At 41.4% G+C, this 17,916-nt stretch overlaps 1 protein-coding gene across 1 annotated transcript; it reads left to right on the top strand.

Annotated features, from left to right (window-relative positions):
• The first annotated feature begins 1,878 nt into the window (after positions 1–1,878).
• Positions 1,879–17,130, top strand: ids (iduronate 2-sulfatase). Its single transcript, XM_030062488.1, has 13 exons — positions 1,879–2,059; positions 2,635–2,771; positions 2,941–3,118; positions 3,316–3,404; positions 4,600–4,800; positions 9,791–9,961; positions 10,928–11,054; positions 11,826–11,999; positions 13,034–13,140; positions 13,397–13,513; positions 14,617–14,727; positions 14,930–15,055; positions 15,202–17,130. Exons 1-13 carry the CDS (start codon positions 1,984–1,986, stop codon positions 15,280–15,282), a joined length of 1,695 nt encoding a protein of 564 aa, XP_029918348.1. The 5' UTR covers positions 1,879–1,983; the 3' UTR covers positions 15,283–17,130.
• The last annotated feature ends 786 nt before the right edge of the window (positions 17,131–17,916 follow it).

Below are 17,916 nucleotides of genomic sequence, written 5' to 3'. Positions count from 1 at the left end.
CAAGTTATTGACACTGACATTTTTTGTTGTGGTATACCCACCACTGTTGTTGGCTTTTGTTTCAAGAAATTGTTTGAGATGAGGAAATCACCAGTGTATGCTTCTGCTTAAATGCCCTACTTTCATGATATAATATCACTGTAGCGTGAACATTTTCCATTTTCTATAAATTTCACCCAAAAGCCAAATATCCCTAACTTTTTGTGAGTAGTGTATATTTAATTGTCCTACAAGCCACTGCCCTTTTGCGATCTTTGGTTTCAAGTTTCTGTGTGGAGGTGACCCCCTGCTTCTTCCTGTGCTGCTCCATCATCATCATCATCATCATCATCATCATCATCTTCATCTTCTTCTTCTAAATAAATAAATAAATAAATAAAAGTGCATACTGACATCTACTATATTGGAGTGTGTCGATGCATGACATTATTTATATATGTATACACGCAGTGGCCTCTTTATTAGAGCCACCTGTACAATCTAATGCAGCTCAATGCAACAGCTCGGCCATTAATTCTACCTTTTTTGAAAAGTTTATAATGTTCAGTTTTTGTTGACAATGTGGAGAATGTATAAATTTAATTCTATGTTTATTATTGAGGTTGTAGTTTGAAGGGGTCTTGTACTGGACTACATTTAGTGTTTCTGATTTTTTTGTCCTCCTTATTTATATACATAAGGGGGGGACAGAAAATTAGAAACATCTCTCAATAAAATGCAGTCCAGTACAACAGCAGCACTAACGATGAGCTCAATGCCAAACAGAGAATTGACTGAACACCTCTATTACTGTGACAAAAAGAAAACCTGAGCATTATAGACAGCAGAGAAGGAAACTACAGCAGAACACTTACATTAGATTGTAGTTGATTGTACAGGTGGAGCTAATAAAGTGGCCACTGAGTGTAAATACACTGATTAATCTATTTATAAAGAAAAAAGAAAGAAAATTACACACTGTTTCCTAATTCTGTGTGTATTATGTAACCTCTCAACCATTTCTAATTTCTTAAGCCCTGTGCTCAATATTGATGTTAAACTCCATTCCTGCCCTGTCTTATGTACACAAGTTCTTAATGTCTCACGCTCTGAATTATATTTACGACAATGTATGACGATATTTTTGACATCTTCTAGAGCATTACATCGTTGGCACTGATATTTGATTGACTTTTCCCCACTAAATATAGTGTGGAGTGAGAACCTGTGTTCCTGGGACTACATGGTTTTGTGGGGTCTATACAAAGAATTGCAAGATAGACCGTGTCTTGAGCTATTTAATAAGATAATTTATTAAGGGAATTCTTTACTCACAAAAGTAGGCTATTTAGTTTATTTACAGTCTTTGTACTGCAACTACAGTCTTTATTCATTCGATTAAGATTCTGAACGGAGCATTATTCTCTGAGTTACATCTCACAAGAGCCTCCTGTATTTTCCTTTATCTTGTATTTGAACACTTGCTCAGTGAAAAAAGTGATCTGATCTGATACTGATACTGACAGACATCAGTCAGACATAAATGGATACTCGGGAGATACAAGATGCAATTAAAACCAACCGGAATATAACATAGAATGTATTAATCCCGTTTACAAAATGACAACCCTGCATTTGCGCTTTTCTAAGTTAAACAGTGGGCCATTAAAAGTGAATATACAGAATTTAATCTGTTAGTGAATGAAGAGGCTGTTGATGCCTGTGGCTCCCAGGTGGTGGTCAAAAAAATGATTGACACATCGTTTAACTAATGTGATTAGCGCTAGGGGCGGGGCGGGTGTGATTGGACCAATGACGACGCAGCAGCCAGTGGACGCGGATAATCAGGAAGTTATTTAAGGTTACGGCGACGCGCACCGGCTTAGTTAGACACCTGACGGCGGGGACACGATGGAGGAAGCCGACTAAAGACCACATTGAACTACTTTTACCTTTACTGTGTTGGCAGGGCACTGTGTCTGTGGTTTTCTGCGGTAAACCACGATGTTTTTATCCGGCTGGAGGTGGCTTGGCTTCCTGCTTCTCCACACGCTCGTACTTGCTGTCACTGCAAAGAGAGGTGAAGTGTGTACTTTGCACTGATTGTGTCTGTAAAAGACAAAACTGCCCTGGCAGCTGTAACATCCAAATAAATTCAAGTTTGTTGGTTTAATAAGGTTATCCTGTATGTTGTGTGGGCTGGCTATAGTATATTTTAGCTTTATAACCTGGCTGTATTCATAATTTTATCATTTAGCATTCCCTTCGCCCGACGTGGTGGTTAATTCACAAAACAGCAAGAAAATTAGATTTACAGCTGTATAAACACATTAGCCCATGATTTATCTATGTGATGCGATTGGAATCTGTGAGTCCAAATGTGATTTTTAGAGCTAATAAATCATGCAAGCTGACTCATGGTAAACAAGATTTCAGAAGAGATTTTCAGCTATTCCTGGTTTCTGAAGTACTTTTCTGCTGCTTGTCCTCCAGGGTTTACTTAGAAACGTTTTGCATTGGTATTTATTTTGACTATAGTTTTCAAGTTGGAGTTAAGTTTTGTTTAGGTTATGCTTGAAGTGTTAAAGTGATTATCAGTGGTTAACATGAAGCTGTGTGAAACATAAGTCCACCAGTTTTTTCATTTGTTTTCAGCAAGGAGGAATGTCCTCTTCATCATGGCAGATGATCTACGGACAACCCTGGGCTGCTATGGAGACCCTGTAGTGAAATCCCCAAACATTGACCAACTGGCTTCCAAAAGCCAAGTCTTCCTCAACGCGTACGCACAGGTCAGCTGGCATCTTGCTCGTGTACTGTCTGAAACTGACACAGCAGCGGCGTTGGTGTGAGTGACCGGCTCAGCCAAATGTTGCTGCTTCATAATTGAGTTTGGTATTGAATTCAAAAGTCTCATCATTCTCTCAGTCTGTCTGTGTCTTGTTCATCTCTCTCTCTTAGCAAGCTGTGTGCGGTCCCAGCCGCACGTCCATGTTGACCAGCAGAAGACCAGACACGACCAGGCTCTACGATTTTAACTCCTACTGGAGAGTCCATGCAGGAAACTACACCACCCTGCCGCAGTATTTTAAATCCAGAGGGTACTTCACCATGTCTGTGGGCAAGATATTTCATCCAGGTGTGTCTGATCTCCTTAAACTGAGATTAAAATATGACTTGCAGCGTCATGTCGTGTTTTTGAGAAAGTGACAGGGTGATTGACTTGAAACAAATGGGACATATTTTATATTCCTCAATCAACAATATGCAGATGGCAGTTTGAGTTCTGTGTAATAATGATGCTTTGTGCTCTGTTATCTTATATTTTGCCTTCAGGCATTGCCTCCAACCACACCGATGACTTCCCCTACAGCTGGTCTGTCCCTGCCTACCACCCGCCTTCGTTTGCATATGAAAAATCCAAGGTACAAAGAAAAAAACATCTCTTTTCTACTTGTGATATTTCATCAGCATTGTGTCGGTCTGCATGAACACAACATGACAAACCAGCACCACTGTTATGAAAATGTACCAATCAACAAATCCTGTGCCATTTAAGCTTGCTACTTTCCAACACTGCAAGTCTCCTGAACGCCCCCTCATGGTCTCAGGATGCAGAATGAATTGGTTTGAGTTGATAACAGACCGTTTGTTTCCCTGTGCACATGACTGAGGCTAGAATGTGGACTGGACACGGTGACATTCTCTCCATGTAAGTGGCTGAGAAGCCTCGGAGACTGAACATATGCTGTGATAAAAATGTGAGAAGATGGATATTACTATGTAGTTTTACTATATCTATTTATCATGTTATATATAAGACACAACTTAATTATTTATCATACTTCACTTGCCATTCTGTTTATTACTCTGCCAGATCTAACAAGCTTTTAAATCTATCGTTTCAAATTATTTGTGGGAGGCTGTTCTCACTTAACATATAAGCTGCAACTCTGTTGTTTGTTAAACTAACAAAACTAAAATAAATAAAAATAATATTACATGTCTCTGACAGCTAGCAATAGTGTAGCCATTATTTCTAGTTTTCTCTTCCTAACATACTTGAAAGGAGGCTTACTGCTCCTGCTGCGTATACAGCACACTGGTCTGGTACACATTTGTTCCAGTACAAACCATGTGATATAAAATCATATGAACAACATCTAGACCTCTGTCACCCATGCTCGTTGTCTCTTCTGATGGTCGGTTTCACAAACTTGGCTGTCTTGGATCTCAGACTATAAGCTGATGAAGAAATAAAAACCTTTTGGTGCCAACAGGAATACAGAGACTGGCAGAAAAGCTAACCAGTTAGCAGTACTCTGCAAGTATCAGGACGGCCCATGTGTACCCATAATGCATAGAGGAACTCTCTTGCCTCTGGTTCTGCATTTTTTTCCAAGTGTACCAGATATTGACAAATAAGTGGTAAAATACCTTGCCATTGATTTGCATATGTCTGAAACGTGTAAGCTAATCATTCTGGGATTCTCAGGTATGTAAGGAAGCAGGCAGGTAAACTTGATGTGAACCTTCCATGTGGTGGAAGCCGGCTGTCTGGAAACTTGACCAATAGCAGCTTATTTGTGCTATGAGCCTCACCCTGTCCCTTGTTTCCAGATGTGCAAAGGAGTGGATGGTAAACTCCACGTCAATCTGCTGTGTGCAGTGAACGTGACAGAGCAGCCCGGGCAGACGCTTCCTGACCTGGAGAGCACAGACGAGGCCGTGAGATTACTGAGACACAGGGCAAACGATGACACGCCATTCTTCCTGGCTGTCGGCTTTCACAAACCACATATACCGTTCAGGATCCCACAGGTATGTGACACTCAGACGCTCTTGTGTGGCGTTTGTAATCAACGTAGGACGTTTAGTTGATGTGAAAGCTGGAACTGAACATATCTGCAAGGAACCATGCTGGGTTTCAGGCCACTCATAGAGCGAATGCTGCTGCTGAGTGAGAACTGAAAGTTTCCTTTGACAGCAAATGTCATTGTGACAAGAGAATTCACCAAATAATCAAACGACAGTTAAGACCTACACTAGGGCTGGGCGATATGAACACAATTAAATATCGCTATGTTTTTGACCAAATATCCCAATATTGATATTGTGATTTCATTTTCAGGATGACTTTTGGTGTTTTCGTAAGATATTTAAACACAAGAAATATTTGATAAACAGTCATTAGTAATGTGGATATGATCAAGCTATGACAGTCTAATACGTTCAGAGACTTCATCCCTTTGCTGTACTGCAGCCTTTCAAACCAGGAAATGACAACACTTAGGCCATATCACCATACTAAGATATCCAAAGTCCCAGGTGATATTTGGTCATATATCACAGTATTATATTGCCCAGCCCTAATCTACACTTGCTCACTTGACTTACTACTAGTTAATGCAGTCATCTTTGTGTTAACATGACACTGAACTCCTCTGCCTCCCTGTGACAGTTTTTGCAGTTAGAAGTTGGGACATGTAGGACACAGTGATTTAGTATGCTGTGGATCTCTTTGTGCCAGGCTGTGCCCGTATATTGAACAACAATCACAACCAAACTCGACATCCTGGCTAATACTTGGCACAAAAACTTTAGCATTAAAATACAAAACATTCAATCAAACAACCCCGGAGATGTAATTCTAATATGTTGGCCTTCATTTGAACATGGAGCATTCGAAGCAGATTGGTCGTGTGTTTTGTCAAAAGTGTCGTGCATTCTTCTACATTACTCTTTACCGGCAGATAGTGTGAAAGAGGAAGCAGTAACTGTGTGACAGACAATACTCCAGGCAGATGACTAGACAATAACAGACAATGTGAACAGTTATTAATGTGAACTAAAAAAAGCTGACTCCAGTAACCATTTGGATTGACAAGATAAACCACTGTTTTCATTCAAGGTGCCAGTGCTTTATGCTTCACTCTGACTTTGTCTGGAAAAAAAAATCCTCAGTGGGAACACTGACTGGTCAACTTTCTGTTGACTACTCTAAATGAATCAATAACTCAACATCAGACATCAAGCAGCTCCTAATATGAACCACATACAGTGTAGATCCCACTCCTGTGACCTGTGAAACGCCTGATAAGATGCTAACAAATCAGGTGAACAGCGGTGCTCTACACACCCCATAATACAGATAAAGTTTCCATGGCTACACAGGCCTAACCAAGCCTCGTGTTTGCTCATAGGGCAGCTTTTAACTGGCACCACTGGAATTTCTATGTCTGTTTAATCTAGACCAACAATGCACAATAGTATAAACAGTCACTCACTCACTTCATGCATTCATGAAATTCCCTCATTTGTCCAGCTCCTGAATGCCTAAATTATTGACCAGTTGGTGCGTTGACTCAAGAAACTGTATTGCTGACAATGTTGGCGTTGATCCAGAAACTGTCCCCAAATGATTATAACTGTTTCAAGTACTGCAAGTCCTGTTGAGCAAAAGATGCCACAGAATGGCAGTGTTAACACCAGATTAACACCGGATCACTGGAAACACAGAGGAAGAGGAAAGGGAGATGATGGTGGACTGGAGGTGAAGAAGGAAGTTGAATAGGCGATAACAGAACCAGCGCTTGTAAGGTACCTGAAAATTTAATACCGACTGAGCAAACAGACAAATAGCTTGAGCCCTCCGCTGCTGGTGCCCTGCTGGTGGATGCCATAGAAATGCAATTTATATGAGAATGAGGTTCATACATTTTCGCTTGAGGGTAGTGCTAGAGGAAAGGTCGTGAGGTCGTTGTAAATATTTCATGACAAGCCGCCCAAAGAGTTTTGAGATACATTTGAAATTTTTCACATTTGAAATTCTGGACTAAGAGTTGCACCACAGGGAAGGTCATGCCGTCATTAAAACCAAAGAGGAATCTTTGTTTAGGGAGTATGAGTGCACTCACAAAAATATCATGGCAATCCACTGATTACATTTCCTGATCTTGTGACATTTTGCCCTGAGGGTGGCGCTAGAGGAAAGGCCACGAGGTCACTAAAACTGACAGGGCACACCCTACAGGGAGCATAAATGTGCTCACCAAATTTCATGGTAATCCAATTTGAAGATAAGTTGCCATCGAGTTAAGTGTGGGATGCACAGACCGCCCAACACAACCGTCTTTATGCTTTGTCTGCCAGCGGGGCAAAACAAAATTGATATCTTGGAAATTTTTCTCTTGGAAGCCTGAAGTCAGGCATCAGGCAATTACTTTTGATGAGGGATTGTACAGATGCTGAAAAAGAAAAGGAGTAAAAGAATTGAGGAAAAACAGGAAAAGAGGGCCCTGAAAGCTGTAATTGAGATGTACATTTGTGAGTTGACGATTGCTCTAGAAGTATGGTAGATGCATTTTGGCAGGAGCAGATAGGAAACAGAGAGATGGATGAGAGAGTGGAGAGTGATAGAGCAGGAACCAATTCTGCAGAAAACCACAGAAGCCTCCTGCAAAGTGTAATTATAAGCTGAAAGATGAAAAGGAGGAAGAGGTCAAGCCAAAAGTTGGAATCAGCCCTGCAGTCAATACCTCTAACTCCCATCTGCCAGCATGTGATGTATGCAACAAGCGACTCGCTCCAAACTGTCTGATCACACACAGCCATCTATGCCAAAGCGAGCGCCAAAGCAAAAACCATAGTGTGTTTGCCAAGCACCACATTCAGAGGACCATCCTGTTGCCTGTCAAAGGAAATGAGACAGAAATGTGGGCCCATCCTCATTTCATTTCAACTTTAAAGAGCAAAGATTCTACCACTGAGGGAAGCAGGCAATTTCTGAAATAATGAGGAAAAACTGGACTCCAAACATGCAAACCCATAAAATAGGTTTGAACTATTTCTGCAAACCAAGTTGCATGAGGGATTTGGAGTATTTGAAAACATTTTTTGCATTTGTAATTTTGTTGGATGGTCAGGCTGATCACCGTCATGGAAACAGCAGATCTTTTACCCACATTACTCGAAGGACCCATGTTCTGTTCAGCTCCATATAATATAAAAATAAGTCTAAAATATTGTCAGTAAAACATCCAGTTAATTATTGAGGCATTATTTTAGTTCATTGTCAGCAAGGCAAATGTAATTTAAGCTCCTGTGTTTATGTTGACTGATCACCCCATGGTTTACGTCATCAGGAACGAAATGAGTTCCTATAAACTGCAAGACTTTCAATAACGACCAGGGCAGTTTTATTTACTACTTCTTACTTTACTGCTTCTTTTGGCAGGTCCACAGTTCCTAGCATGCCTAAAACTGAGAATTTACTGCTGTTGCTTAAAGCATTGTAGTTCTCCAATTTATGCTGTTTATGCTATAAATTGATGACTTTTTTAAAGCCTAAATATATTGCTGGTATAGGCAACCGCTGTCAGATGTTACCACAACTAGTACCGCTCGCATGACTAATGACAATAGTTATAATGTCATTATCCTGCTGAAATAATCACGCACAACAATGAATTAGTGTTTTGAAAAATGTCATTTTGTTATTGGTGATGTGCCGGTAGACTGATCTGCCAGCAGCCCAATACATCAACCAGACCAAGAGCTCAGTAATAAATGACTTTTTCATTCATCTTTATGCATGAAAACCTCTTCTGTATTAATCACAAATCATGGAACGCAATTTGGAGCCGTACCTGCAGGAGCTACTGGAACCCTTTGAGGAGGGGTCTGTCTGTGTTTTGGTTTACAGTAAATGCATACAAAAGAGATTATATGAAACTTCACAGCCATCTAACTGTGTACTCTGACAGATTACTTTAATAATTTATTCAAAATGTTAAAATACAGAAATATTAAACATGGATGTGATGGTATTCAGAGCAGCATGAGTTAATAGTGCGTGTGTGTGTGTGTGTGTGCGCTGTGATGAACACACAGCTATGCTCAGTATGACTTGATCAGTAGTCAAGGCAGCCAGTCTAAATGATGAGCCCACTTTGCTGTGTGCCCCAGATCCTCTCTCCACCGGAGCAGCCTGGCACAGAGACTCTGTACTTGCTGTCCTGGTTAATGACAGTGTGGAGACCAAAGTACAGACACTACTCATTATGTCAAGGGACTTGCACTGCATTTGATGTAGCTTTTATTTGATTTCAAGGCAGAATTGTAATGCTGGTTGGCTTGGCTAAAGTTTCTTTTTTCCTTAAATATTGCAAAATTTTTAGACTGTTTTGCTGCTACATTCTTTTCTGGGAACAGACAAAGAAAATATTACGGATGTTTTTTTTTTGTTTTTGTTTTTTTTAATGATGTAGCTAAACTTTAGGAAGCAAGCTTTCTTAGGTTTTGCAGATGGATCCGTTGCTTCCACTGAGTTTAAATGCCACCAGGATTCCTTAGGCCTCACATTCTGAAAAGAAAAGAGAAAACAAAACAAAACAAAAAAAAACACTCACTCCCACCTCTGTGTTATGTGTTTGCCTGAAAAGATAAGTGCCTGAAAAATAAGTGATGCATATTCTCATCATGTTTTTCTCCCTTGGTTGAGTACAACATTTTCCTAGAGGTTAAAAGTGTAGTCTTTCAAGAACAATATTTAAAAATTTAAGTTTTAACTTTACATATGTTGCTATTTTTGTTTAATGCTTGAATTTTCCTGAACTGGAAATTTCGATGCAGCATAAATTACAGTGCATATTTATAATGAATAATGTATACACAAAACATAAGAGACAAACACATCAACGGTTTCAACTCGTACTGTATTTGATGGATTTGTTTACAATATTGATCCCCCCCCCTCCCCCCTTTGTTTGGCAGAAGTGCCGTTCAGCAGTTTAGTTTGTGTGTATTACAGGAGTACCTGCGCCTGTATCCATTAGATCAAATGACGCTGGCCCCTGACCCCAGTGTTCCCAAACTCCTTCCCCGGGTGGCTTACAACCCCTGGGTGGATCTGCGGAGGAGAGACGATGTTCAGCAACTCAACGTCAGCTTCCCCTATGGACCAATTCCCAAAGACTTCCAGGTAAGAACTGGCCAGCCCACAAACAGTAAATATTGTGCCGTTGAGGGGCAGCAACATATGGAGCCATACCTTGCTCAGGGTAACATTAGCCAGGCCTTTCCTTAGAGCTACATGATGGCTGCAAGTCAGTAGTATCCATTAATTATCTTCTGTGAGAGCCACGGCATTTTTCAAGATCAGCTCTAACACAATCACCAGAACTTAATGTAGCAACAGACTAGGCTACAATTACAATTACAATACAATTCACATTTGGCAGACGCTTTCATCAAAGGGGACATACATATGAGATTTTTATACATCACAAGCAAAGATCTATTTAAGTGCCACAAACCCCCGGTTCTGGTCCAAAGCACAGAGGTGCCACATGGCAGTGCAAAGAGGGAATATATACAGAGTGCAAAAAGTGCATGAGGGATGGAGGAAAGCATAGAGGCAATCTTTTTGATATTTAGTTGCACAGTCCATTAGGTGATCAAGTGTTCCCTAAAGAGCTGGGTTCTTAGCCCTCTCTCAAAGATTAAGAGGGACTCTGCTTTGGTAGAGTTTGTTGGCTCGTTCCACCACCGAGGAACCACAGAAGAGAAGAGTCTAGCTGCTGATTTACGGCCTTGTTGTGCTGGCAGCACCAAGTGCTGCTCCATGGTTGAGTGAAGTGGGCGGGAGGGGGAGCGTAAACATGAAAGAGTCCAGGTAGGTAGGAGCAGTTTTGGTCGCAGCCTGACATGCTGGGTTGGATTAAACTAAGGGTCTGCTGGTGATCCTGCAGCTGGATAGTTATTGTAATTTCAGCTCCTTGGCCTTTGTTGGGTTCTAGCTGCATCGGTCAGCACAGCTTTGGTGCTCTCATTTTTCCCCCAATCAGTCAATCAATCAGGCAATCAATCAATCTGCCCAATCATCTTACACACACCAACCAGTGTTTTTCTTTCCTCATCCCAGCTGTTTTCTGTCTTTCTCTTCCAGCTGCGTATCCGTCAGCATTACTTTGCTGCTGTTTCCTATATGGACGCCCAGGTTGGACGGCTGCTCAGCGCTCTGGATGAGCTCGGGCTGGCTGACAATACTATGGTGGTTTTCAGCTCAGATCATGGTAAGGACATACGCAGCACACACACACACACACACATACACGTCAGTGCTTTTAACAAAATGGGAATGGGCAAGATTATTGATTTGATTATGCTTCACAATCACATGTTTTTTTTTTTTTTTCATCTCTTTGCAAATGAGTACAATAACAAAGTAAATGCACCAAACTAAAATGCTGCCAGTATTTGACTGTCTTGGCTGTACTCTTTTTCCCCACTAGGTGGCAGTATGATAACAGCATATTTTGCTTCAACTTGCTTCCTCCCACTTTGGCTCCATCCTAAAAATGTTTGTCTTTTCTTGCACTACATCTTTTTTTTCCTTTGTGACTTAGAAACTATTTTTTGTTTTCCTCGCCTGCTCTCTCAGTGGTGCAGAGGTGACACGGCTTAAATCATCTCTTGAATCCTCTGCAGGAACCACAGCCCAATCAAATTCCATGCTTTTCAGATTTAAGATGACTGGGGAAAACATCAATGAAATGCAAACACTTTTCAGTACCTAAAACTGTATTTGTTAAATATAGATATAGAAGCACGGCTGTCCAAAAAATTAGTTTCACCCCTGTCTTCACTGATGTTGTGGGATTACATTTTCCTTCTCTAGAGAGCTCATCACTCAGCTCAAAACAAATGAGTTATTTCAGTATTTTTGTGTTTTTGGTTGCAATTTTTGCTGTTCCATTGTGGAGTATGTTGTGTTTGGTGACTTTGATTTTAGCGACTCGTGTCCCTTTAATCTTCTATTTTCACTGTCTGTCTGCATTTTCCAGGTTGGTCATTAGGTGAGCACGGTGAGTGGGCGAAATACTCGAACTTTGATGTGTCGACTCGAGTCCCGCTCATGTTCTACGTCCCTGGCGTCACTGCAGCCCGTAGTTGGCCAGAAGAGGAGTCTACCTTCCCCTTCATTGATGTCTTCAGCCAATCAGAGCACAGCTTTAAGAGTAAGAGTTCACGGTATTGTGTTAACACACAAAACAAAAACTGCTACTCAATTAATCAAACAAGTACAGTGTTTTTTTTTCATGCATGCAAAGTCAAACACAGACAGATTAAGATAAAGTCTGAGTTTTGATTCTTGCTCTTTTTTTTGCCCCTTTAAGCCCCATCAAAACGCTGAGGAAAAGTGCCAGCTGGCCTTTGATCATGTCTTTCATATGCATAGAGAGAGCTCCAAGTATTTAAACAGGGATACACTGTTTGATATTTTGCTTCCATACAATTTTTTTTTACTTCAAATGCAAAATGGCGCAATGATGATGAAATTGAAGTGCAAAACGTCTGCTGCAATTTAGTGGATCTCTTCACTATTTCGTCTTCTGTGGTTGGATAATTATCTCTCTTGCCATCTCTCTGTCTCAATTTCAATTTCAGTCTCATGGCATGACATTTAAATACGTTTGTCTTGCTAAAGCATTGAGGGGAAAAACAATAGATAAAAAGAATCATGTTAACAATAAAATCTGGTAATGACAGTACAATACAGAGTTCATGCAAGAAATACGATCAAATTATTAAATACACAAATACATCATGTACCCTACAATATAGTGCCGTTTGATTTACACATTGATTTATCAAAATGTATTCATGCGAGAAGCTCTCTGTGTTGTAGTATTAATACAGTCATACCGTACATGTAACACTAAGCGAGCTAGATGCACATGAAAAGACTTTCTAGCTGTTCTGTGAAGCCGGTGATCATTTTTAAATTGTGAAATTGGGGCCAAATATTTCTCTAGAGCATAATGGGAAATGAGTGTGATCAGAGAACGCAGATATATATATATATTTTTTTTGCCGACTTTGCTTTTTATCGCACACAAAGCTCTCCTGGCTTTTGTGCTAAAGGCTATTTATTGCAAGGTTAAAGCTCCCCAATGCATTGATCTCAATGTCACATCAATCTCCGTCTCAATTATGAGCGCTTTTTGTTCTGCTCCGGTGTTTCCAGTAAAGTCATATTCTGTGTGTCTAGCCGACAGAGTGATAAGAAACGTGGTGGAGCTGGTGGATGTCTTTCCCACCGTCTCCTACTTGGCTGGTCTCAAAGCGCCGGCACCCTGTCCTGATGTTTCCTTCAAGGTAACAAGACATAAAGCTTCATTCCCTCAGCCTTATTACGCTTAAAAAAAAAAAATACTTGTTTGCACTCCAAGGGTGTGATCACACCTGCAGTTATTTTCCTTTGTGTGAGCTGTAGTGGAAATGCTAAACCTACTAAATTACAATTTTTCATTTCGTTTATCAGAGGTGAAATGGCATCATTGCCATGTTTAATTGATTATCTTGTTTATTCATTCCTTTTTTCTCCCTTTGTGTGTGTGTGTGCTGCTGTCAGGAGGAGCTGTGCACGGAGGGAGACAACCTGGCCTACACCTTCCGACACAGAGAGAGAGGAGAGGATGAGGAGGACATAGCCTTCAGCCAGTACCCAAGACCCGCTGACACACCACAGGTACGGCCGGAGGGGCGGGGGACACGCAGATGGTCTGATGAATCGCTGCTCGGACTAATAGACGTATACATTAATGGATAGAGAGAGAGATGAACAGTCTGTGGGTAACTGATCAAGACCTGCTGATTGTGATTCACTTTTCCAACAGTGAAGTTCAGTTTGGGACGTTTATGTTAGTCTGGTAACACTGATCGTGAGTTGTCATATTACCAAATTATCAACACAGTTGAAACACGTCTTTGACCAATCAAATTACTCAGTTGAAAGTACTTGTTGTATGACTACGTATCCTGTTCTGAATTGATATTTTAGCATTTCATTTGAATCTGGGTTCTATGTTAAAGCCACAGCATGTGAAAATCATGTTTGTTTTGTTATATTTTTTTGCTTCCATCTTTGTTGTGGTGTTTCTGTACGGCAAACCCAGAGGTCACCTGTCAATCACACAGTGTGGGCGGGCCTGTGGTGTCTTTTGTCCTTGGAGTTTTTGCTGATAAAGTTTGAATTTCTGTACATGCTGCGCTGATCAGCCATGATGGCTATCACCGCTCATGATAATCACACAGTTATTGTGTTTATGCCAGATAAAACACTTTTGCTTTTGCCAGAAACATAAGAACAGAACTTCCTTTCCTCAGAGGATTATTAAGACCTACAGCAAAGCAAATAAAAGATTTTCATGAACTTGATATACATTAAGTCACGATTGCATTAAATCAATGATACAGAGTTATTTATAGAAAAACGTCACACTTTATTAGATTGAATAAGCATTTTTTGAAGTTGCTTTTAAACTGATTGCAATATTAGTTAAAGTCAGTGTCCTGTCTTGACACTCCAGTTTAACCCTCTGATCCTCTACCTGCTGCATCGTGTTGTTGGCTTGTTTCAGGCCTTTGGATTAAAATATCTAAAATATCCAGGTGAACTCAGCAGCCGCTGTAGGTTAATCTCTGTACAGAACAATCTGGCAGCCTGACATTAGCTCCTGGGCCGACTGGCAGGATGACTTGGCAGCTGCAGGTTTGCCAGCACTGCAGACAAGTTTTTGTACCGTATGCAAATTCTGAGGTGCCACGAAAACCTGTGTGTTTGTCTCTTAGGAGAACTCAGATCTGCCAGATCTGAAGGACATAAAGATCATGGGCTACTCTCTGCGGTCCTGGGACTACAGATACACCCTCTGGCTGGGCTTCAACTCCAAAACATACGAGGTACTGTAGGGATTCAGCCAGCAGATGTTTCAGGCGCCTGCACGTGACGGACATCTCTCTCTGTTCGTCTCTCTGAACGCGTCTGCGAGCTCAGGCTAGAGAACCAGATAGATCTAGTTCAGTTTGTTCATCCATCTTGTCTCGCTCAGTATGTTGCAAGACATTTACCAAGCCGAGAACAAATGATATGAATGTGTCTCAGGTGAATGCATCAGACGTCCACGCTGGAGAGCTGTACATGTTAGAGGACGACCCCGGTCAGGACAACAACCTCTACAACGACAACGACCACGGCCTGATGATGAGGAAGATGGGCGGCCTTCATCAGGTGAGCCTGCCTCTCTTTCAGAAACACACCTGTGTCTTACTGCCAGGGTTAAGAAATGCATTTTTATCCCAAGCACTGCTGGATTTTTTTTGTCTATCAATGACTTACTATTTCTGCTGTTTTTTTTTTTTTCTTTGGCTTTCCAGGCTGTGAGTCTCCAGAAGAGGATGAGGCTGCAGCTCCTCTACCTCACAGCGGGGATGAAAACGAGTAGAAGGAAGGTGTGATGCCTGCGACGACAAGATGAGAATGAAATGTGACAGATGGGCCGACGGAGACAAGTACAAAAGGGAAGATCGGTGCAAGAAAGGCTTAATCTCCAACGGGAAAAACGTTGAACGCTGTTCTTTTTTTAGCATAATAAACACTTGATTCAATCACAGAAATATAGGTATCACTATTAATCCTACAGGCTCAATACCTCGTGCCTCCCTGGGGACTTTGTGTGGCCAGGCAGACCAGGGGAGCGTGAATGGGAAAGCACTTGAGCAGTTTCTTATAAGAAGTTGCGCCCTCGAGGGGAATTCATGCTTCACAAAGAACTTGATTTAGGGGAGAAAAGGGCATCTCATATTTTTCTGTAAAGTCGACAATTTTTGTGCTGAACCTTGTTTGTGATTGGTCTGACTTCCCACTGCCAAACACAAGTCCCGGACTTTTTTTTTTTTTTTAATTGGTGAATTGGCCACTTCAGACCCACCATTTACGTCTGTGAAGCCTGTTCATTCACTCGTGTGGAGGAAGTGTCGCTCTATTCTTAAATGATTCCCATTTCACCAGCGAGTGGACAAACTTGTGATTGCCTAATTTACACATCTCTCAGACTACTCACTAATTCACACCACACAGAAGCCTGAGCAGCTGAATCAAGCAATCTTTTTTTTTTTTTTTTTCCTCCTGACAACTTCACTAGAAAGCATGAGCACTTGATGGGCAGTTCTGGTTGGCTGTCACAGCGTTGCCTCTTCCTTGGGAATTCTTAATATAACATCCTCCAGGCTGGTAGCAGCTGCTCTTCACTTAAAGGAATATTGAGGAAACCTAAGGCTTAGCTGTTTTGATTCATAGCGATACCAGTCTAATTAAATAGACTCTTGATCGTTCAGTCTCCTTTGGGACTTACAGCAGCCGCTTTAAACTAAGATGGACAAAAAGGGCCTCTTATCGCTTTGCACTGTACAGTCTTGACCATTATGACTTTTCTGTTTGCACTTGATGTCACAGCTTCCATTCGCCTCCTTTAGTAAGCGGTTCAATTTAGGGAGCTACAAAGGAGCGAGTGAAAGCCGCACATTATATATCTATAATGCCTCTGAATGTGGCTACGTTGTGATTTTCTGCCGTTCCAATCAAGGCCGTTTGAACATTTTGTACTGCAGAAGTTCAGTGGAATGCAATTTCAGCTTGAATTTCAGCACCAACAATGAGGGATTTGGACTCCCACATTTCTTGTAATATTATTATTGGCTGTACCGACTTGATGTTAGTGGAATGCAGCTGAAACCTGTGAACGGTGGGTTTCTTGCCGGCGCGCCAATATGTTGGAGGTCACATTGATTCTTAAGCTGGAATACGAAGCGCTCTTTGTGCCTTTCCCCACTTGTAAAACAAATCTTTTCAACGCTGTCTGAACAAAAAACATTTTCTGTGTCCAATATCATCCTCACCTCCAACCAACTTTCCAGTATTCAGGAAAAGAATTTTCACCCTGCTGACGTCCACTCCATTTTTGACGGTTTACTCTGCATTTTCAGGTTTTATTGTGGCTCCCGTCTCCTGGAAGATATTAACACGTCTGACATTTTTATTGTAATCCTTAATTGCTTACACGATTTCAAAGTTGTACAAGGCAGGAACAATGTGAAGATGTATGGTTGTGTCTAAGCAGCCTTAAGCCTGAGCACCAGCTCTCTGAAGGGAAAATAAAAAATATATGCTGCAGCAATAATTCACATCTCAAGCTTGGCAAGGACAAGCTGCTGATATATTTATATATGTGTATTGATCAGTTTGTTAAAAAATAAAATATTTTTGCAGAATGCATTCTGTTAAATAAAACAGGCAAAACAGCAACCCAGAGCTTGACTTGGTGTTTTCTAGTCACTTATTCTCTCAGCATCATTCACTCTGTTTGACTCAGGTGATGGTGTGTGTGTGTGTGTGTGTGTGTGTGTGTGTGTATTCCTGTGTCCCACAAACTTATTGCAAAAACACTCTCTCACCAGCATATTTTGCTGCCCCCCCCTCTCTCTCCTTGCCTCTGTTGTAATGCATTTTCTGCTCACACACTGCAGGAGCAGCAGCGCTGCAGAGCGGCGAGGGAGCCAGCTAGTGAGCTCCTCAGGGGCACCGCCGGTCTATTTAGTGTTTTCTCTCTTTCTCCCACCGACACTCACTTTCTCTTTTTGTTTCCTGTCTCCTCTCCAGAACAGATTACCTGGGCACTGGAGGAATTTGGACTGCTCATTTGCAGCGTGCAGACTGAAGTGTGCATATGCTAGAGCAGCAGATTCCACTCAACACAAACGGTTAAATGCATTTTGAAAGATGGTATGAATCCACTCTCATACCTTTTTTCCTTTTAGACGTTTTACTGTTTTCAATTCCCAAGTGATCGAATGTGTTCATCCATGTAGAACCCAGCCTGAAGTGAAGTCCATACACGCCAAATTGAAAAGTCCGAATTTTTTCCAGAAACCAGGGAAGCACTCGACTTCTCTCCTCCCTTCCAATCACCTCTCCTCTTTTCCATCATTCCCCCCTCTCTCTCTCCCTTACTTTTCCTTCTCTGTGCTCCTCTCCTCTCCTCTTTGAGCACATCAGCCCCCTCAGGTCTGCCTGTCTGGGTCTTTCTCACTACC

This window comes from Myripristis murdjan, chromosome 10 (assembly GCF_902150065.1).
Source record: "Myripristis murdjan chromosome 10, fMyrMur1.1, whole genome shotgun sequence".
NCBI classification, from domain to species: Eukaryota; Metazoa; Chordata; class Actinopteri; order Holocentriformes; family Holocentridae; genus Myripristis; species Myripristis murdjan.
Note: the sequence above shows the minus strand (reverse complement) of the source record. Positions and strands in the feature narration are given on the sequence as shown.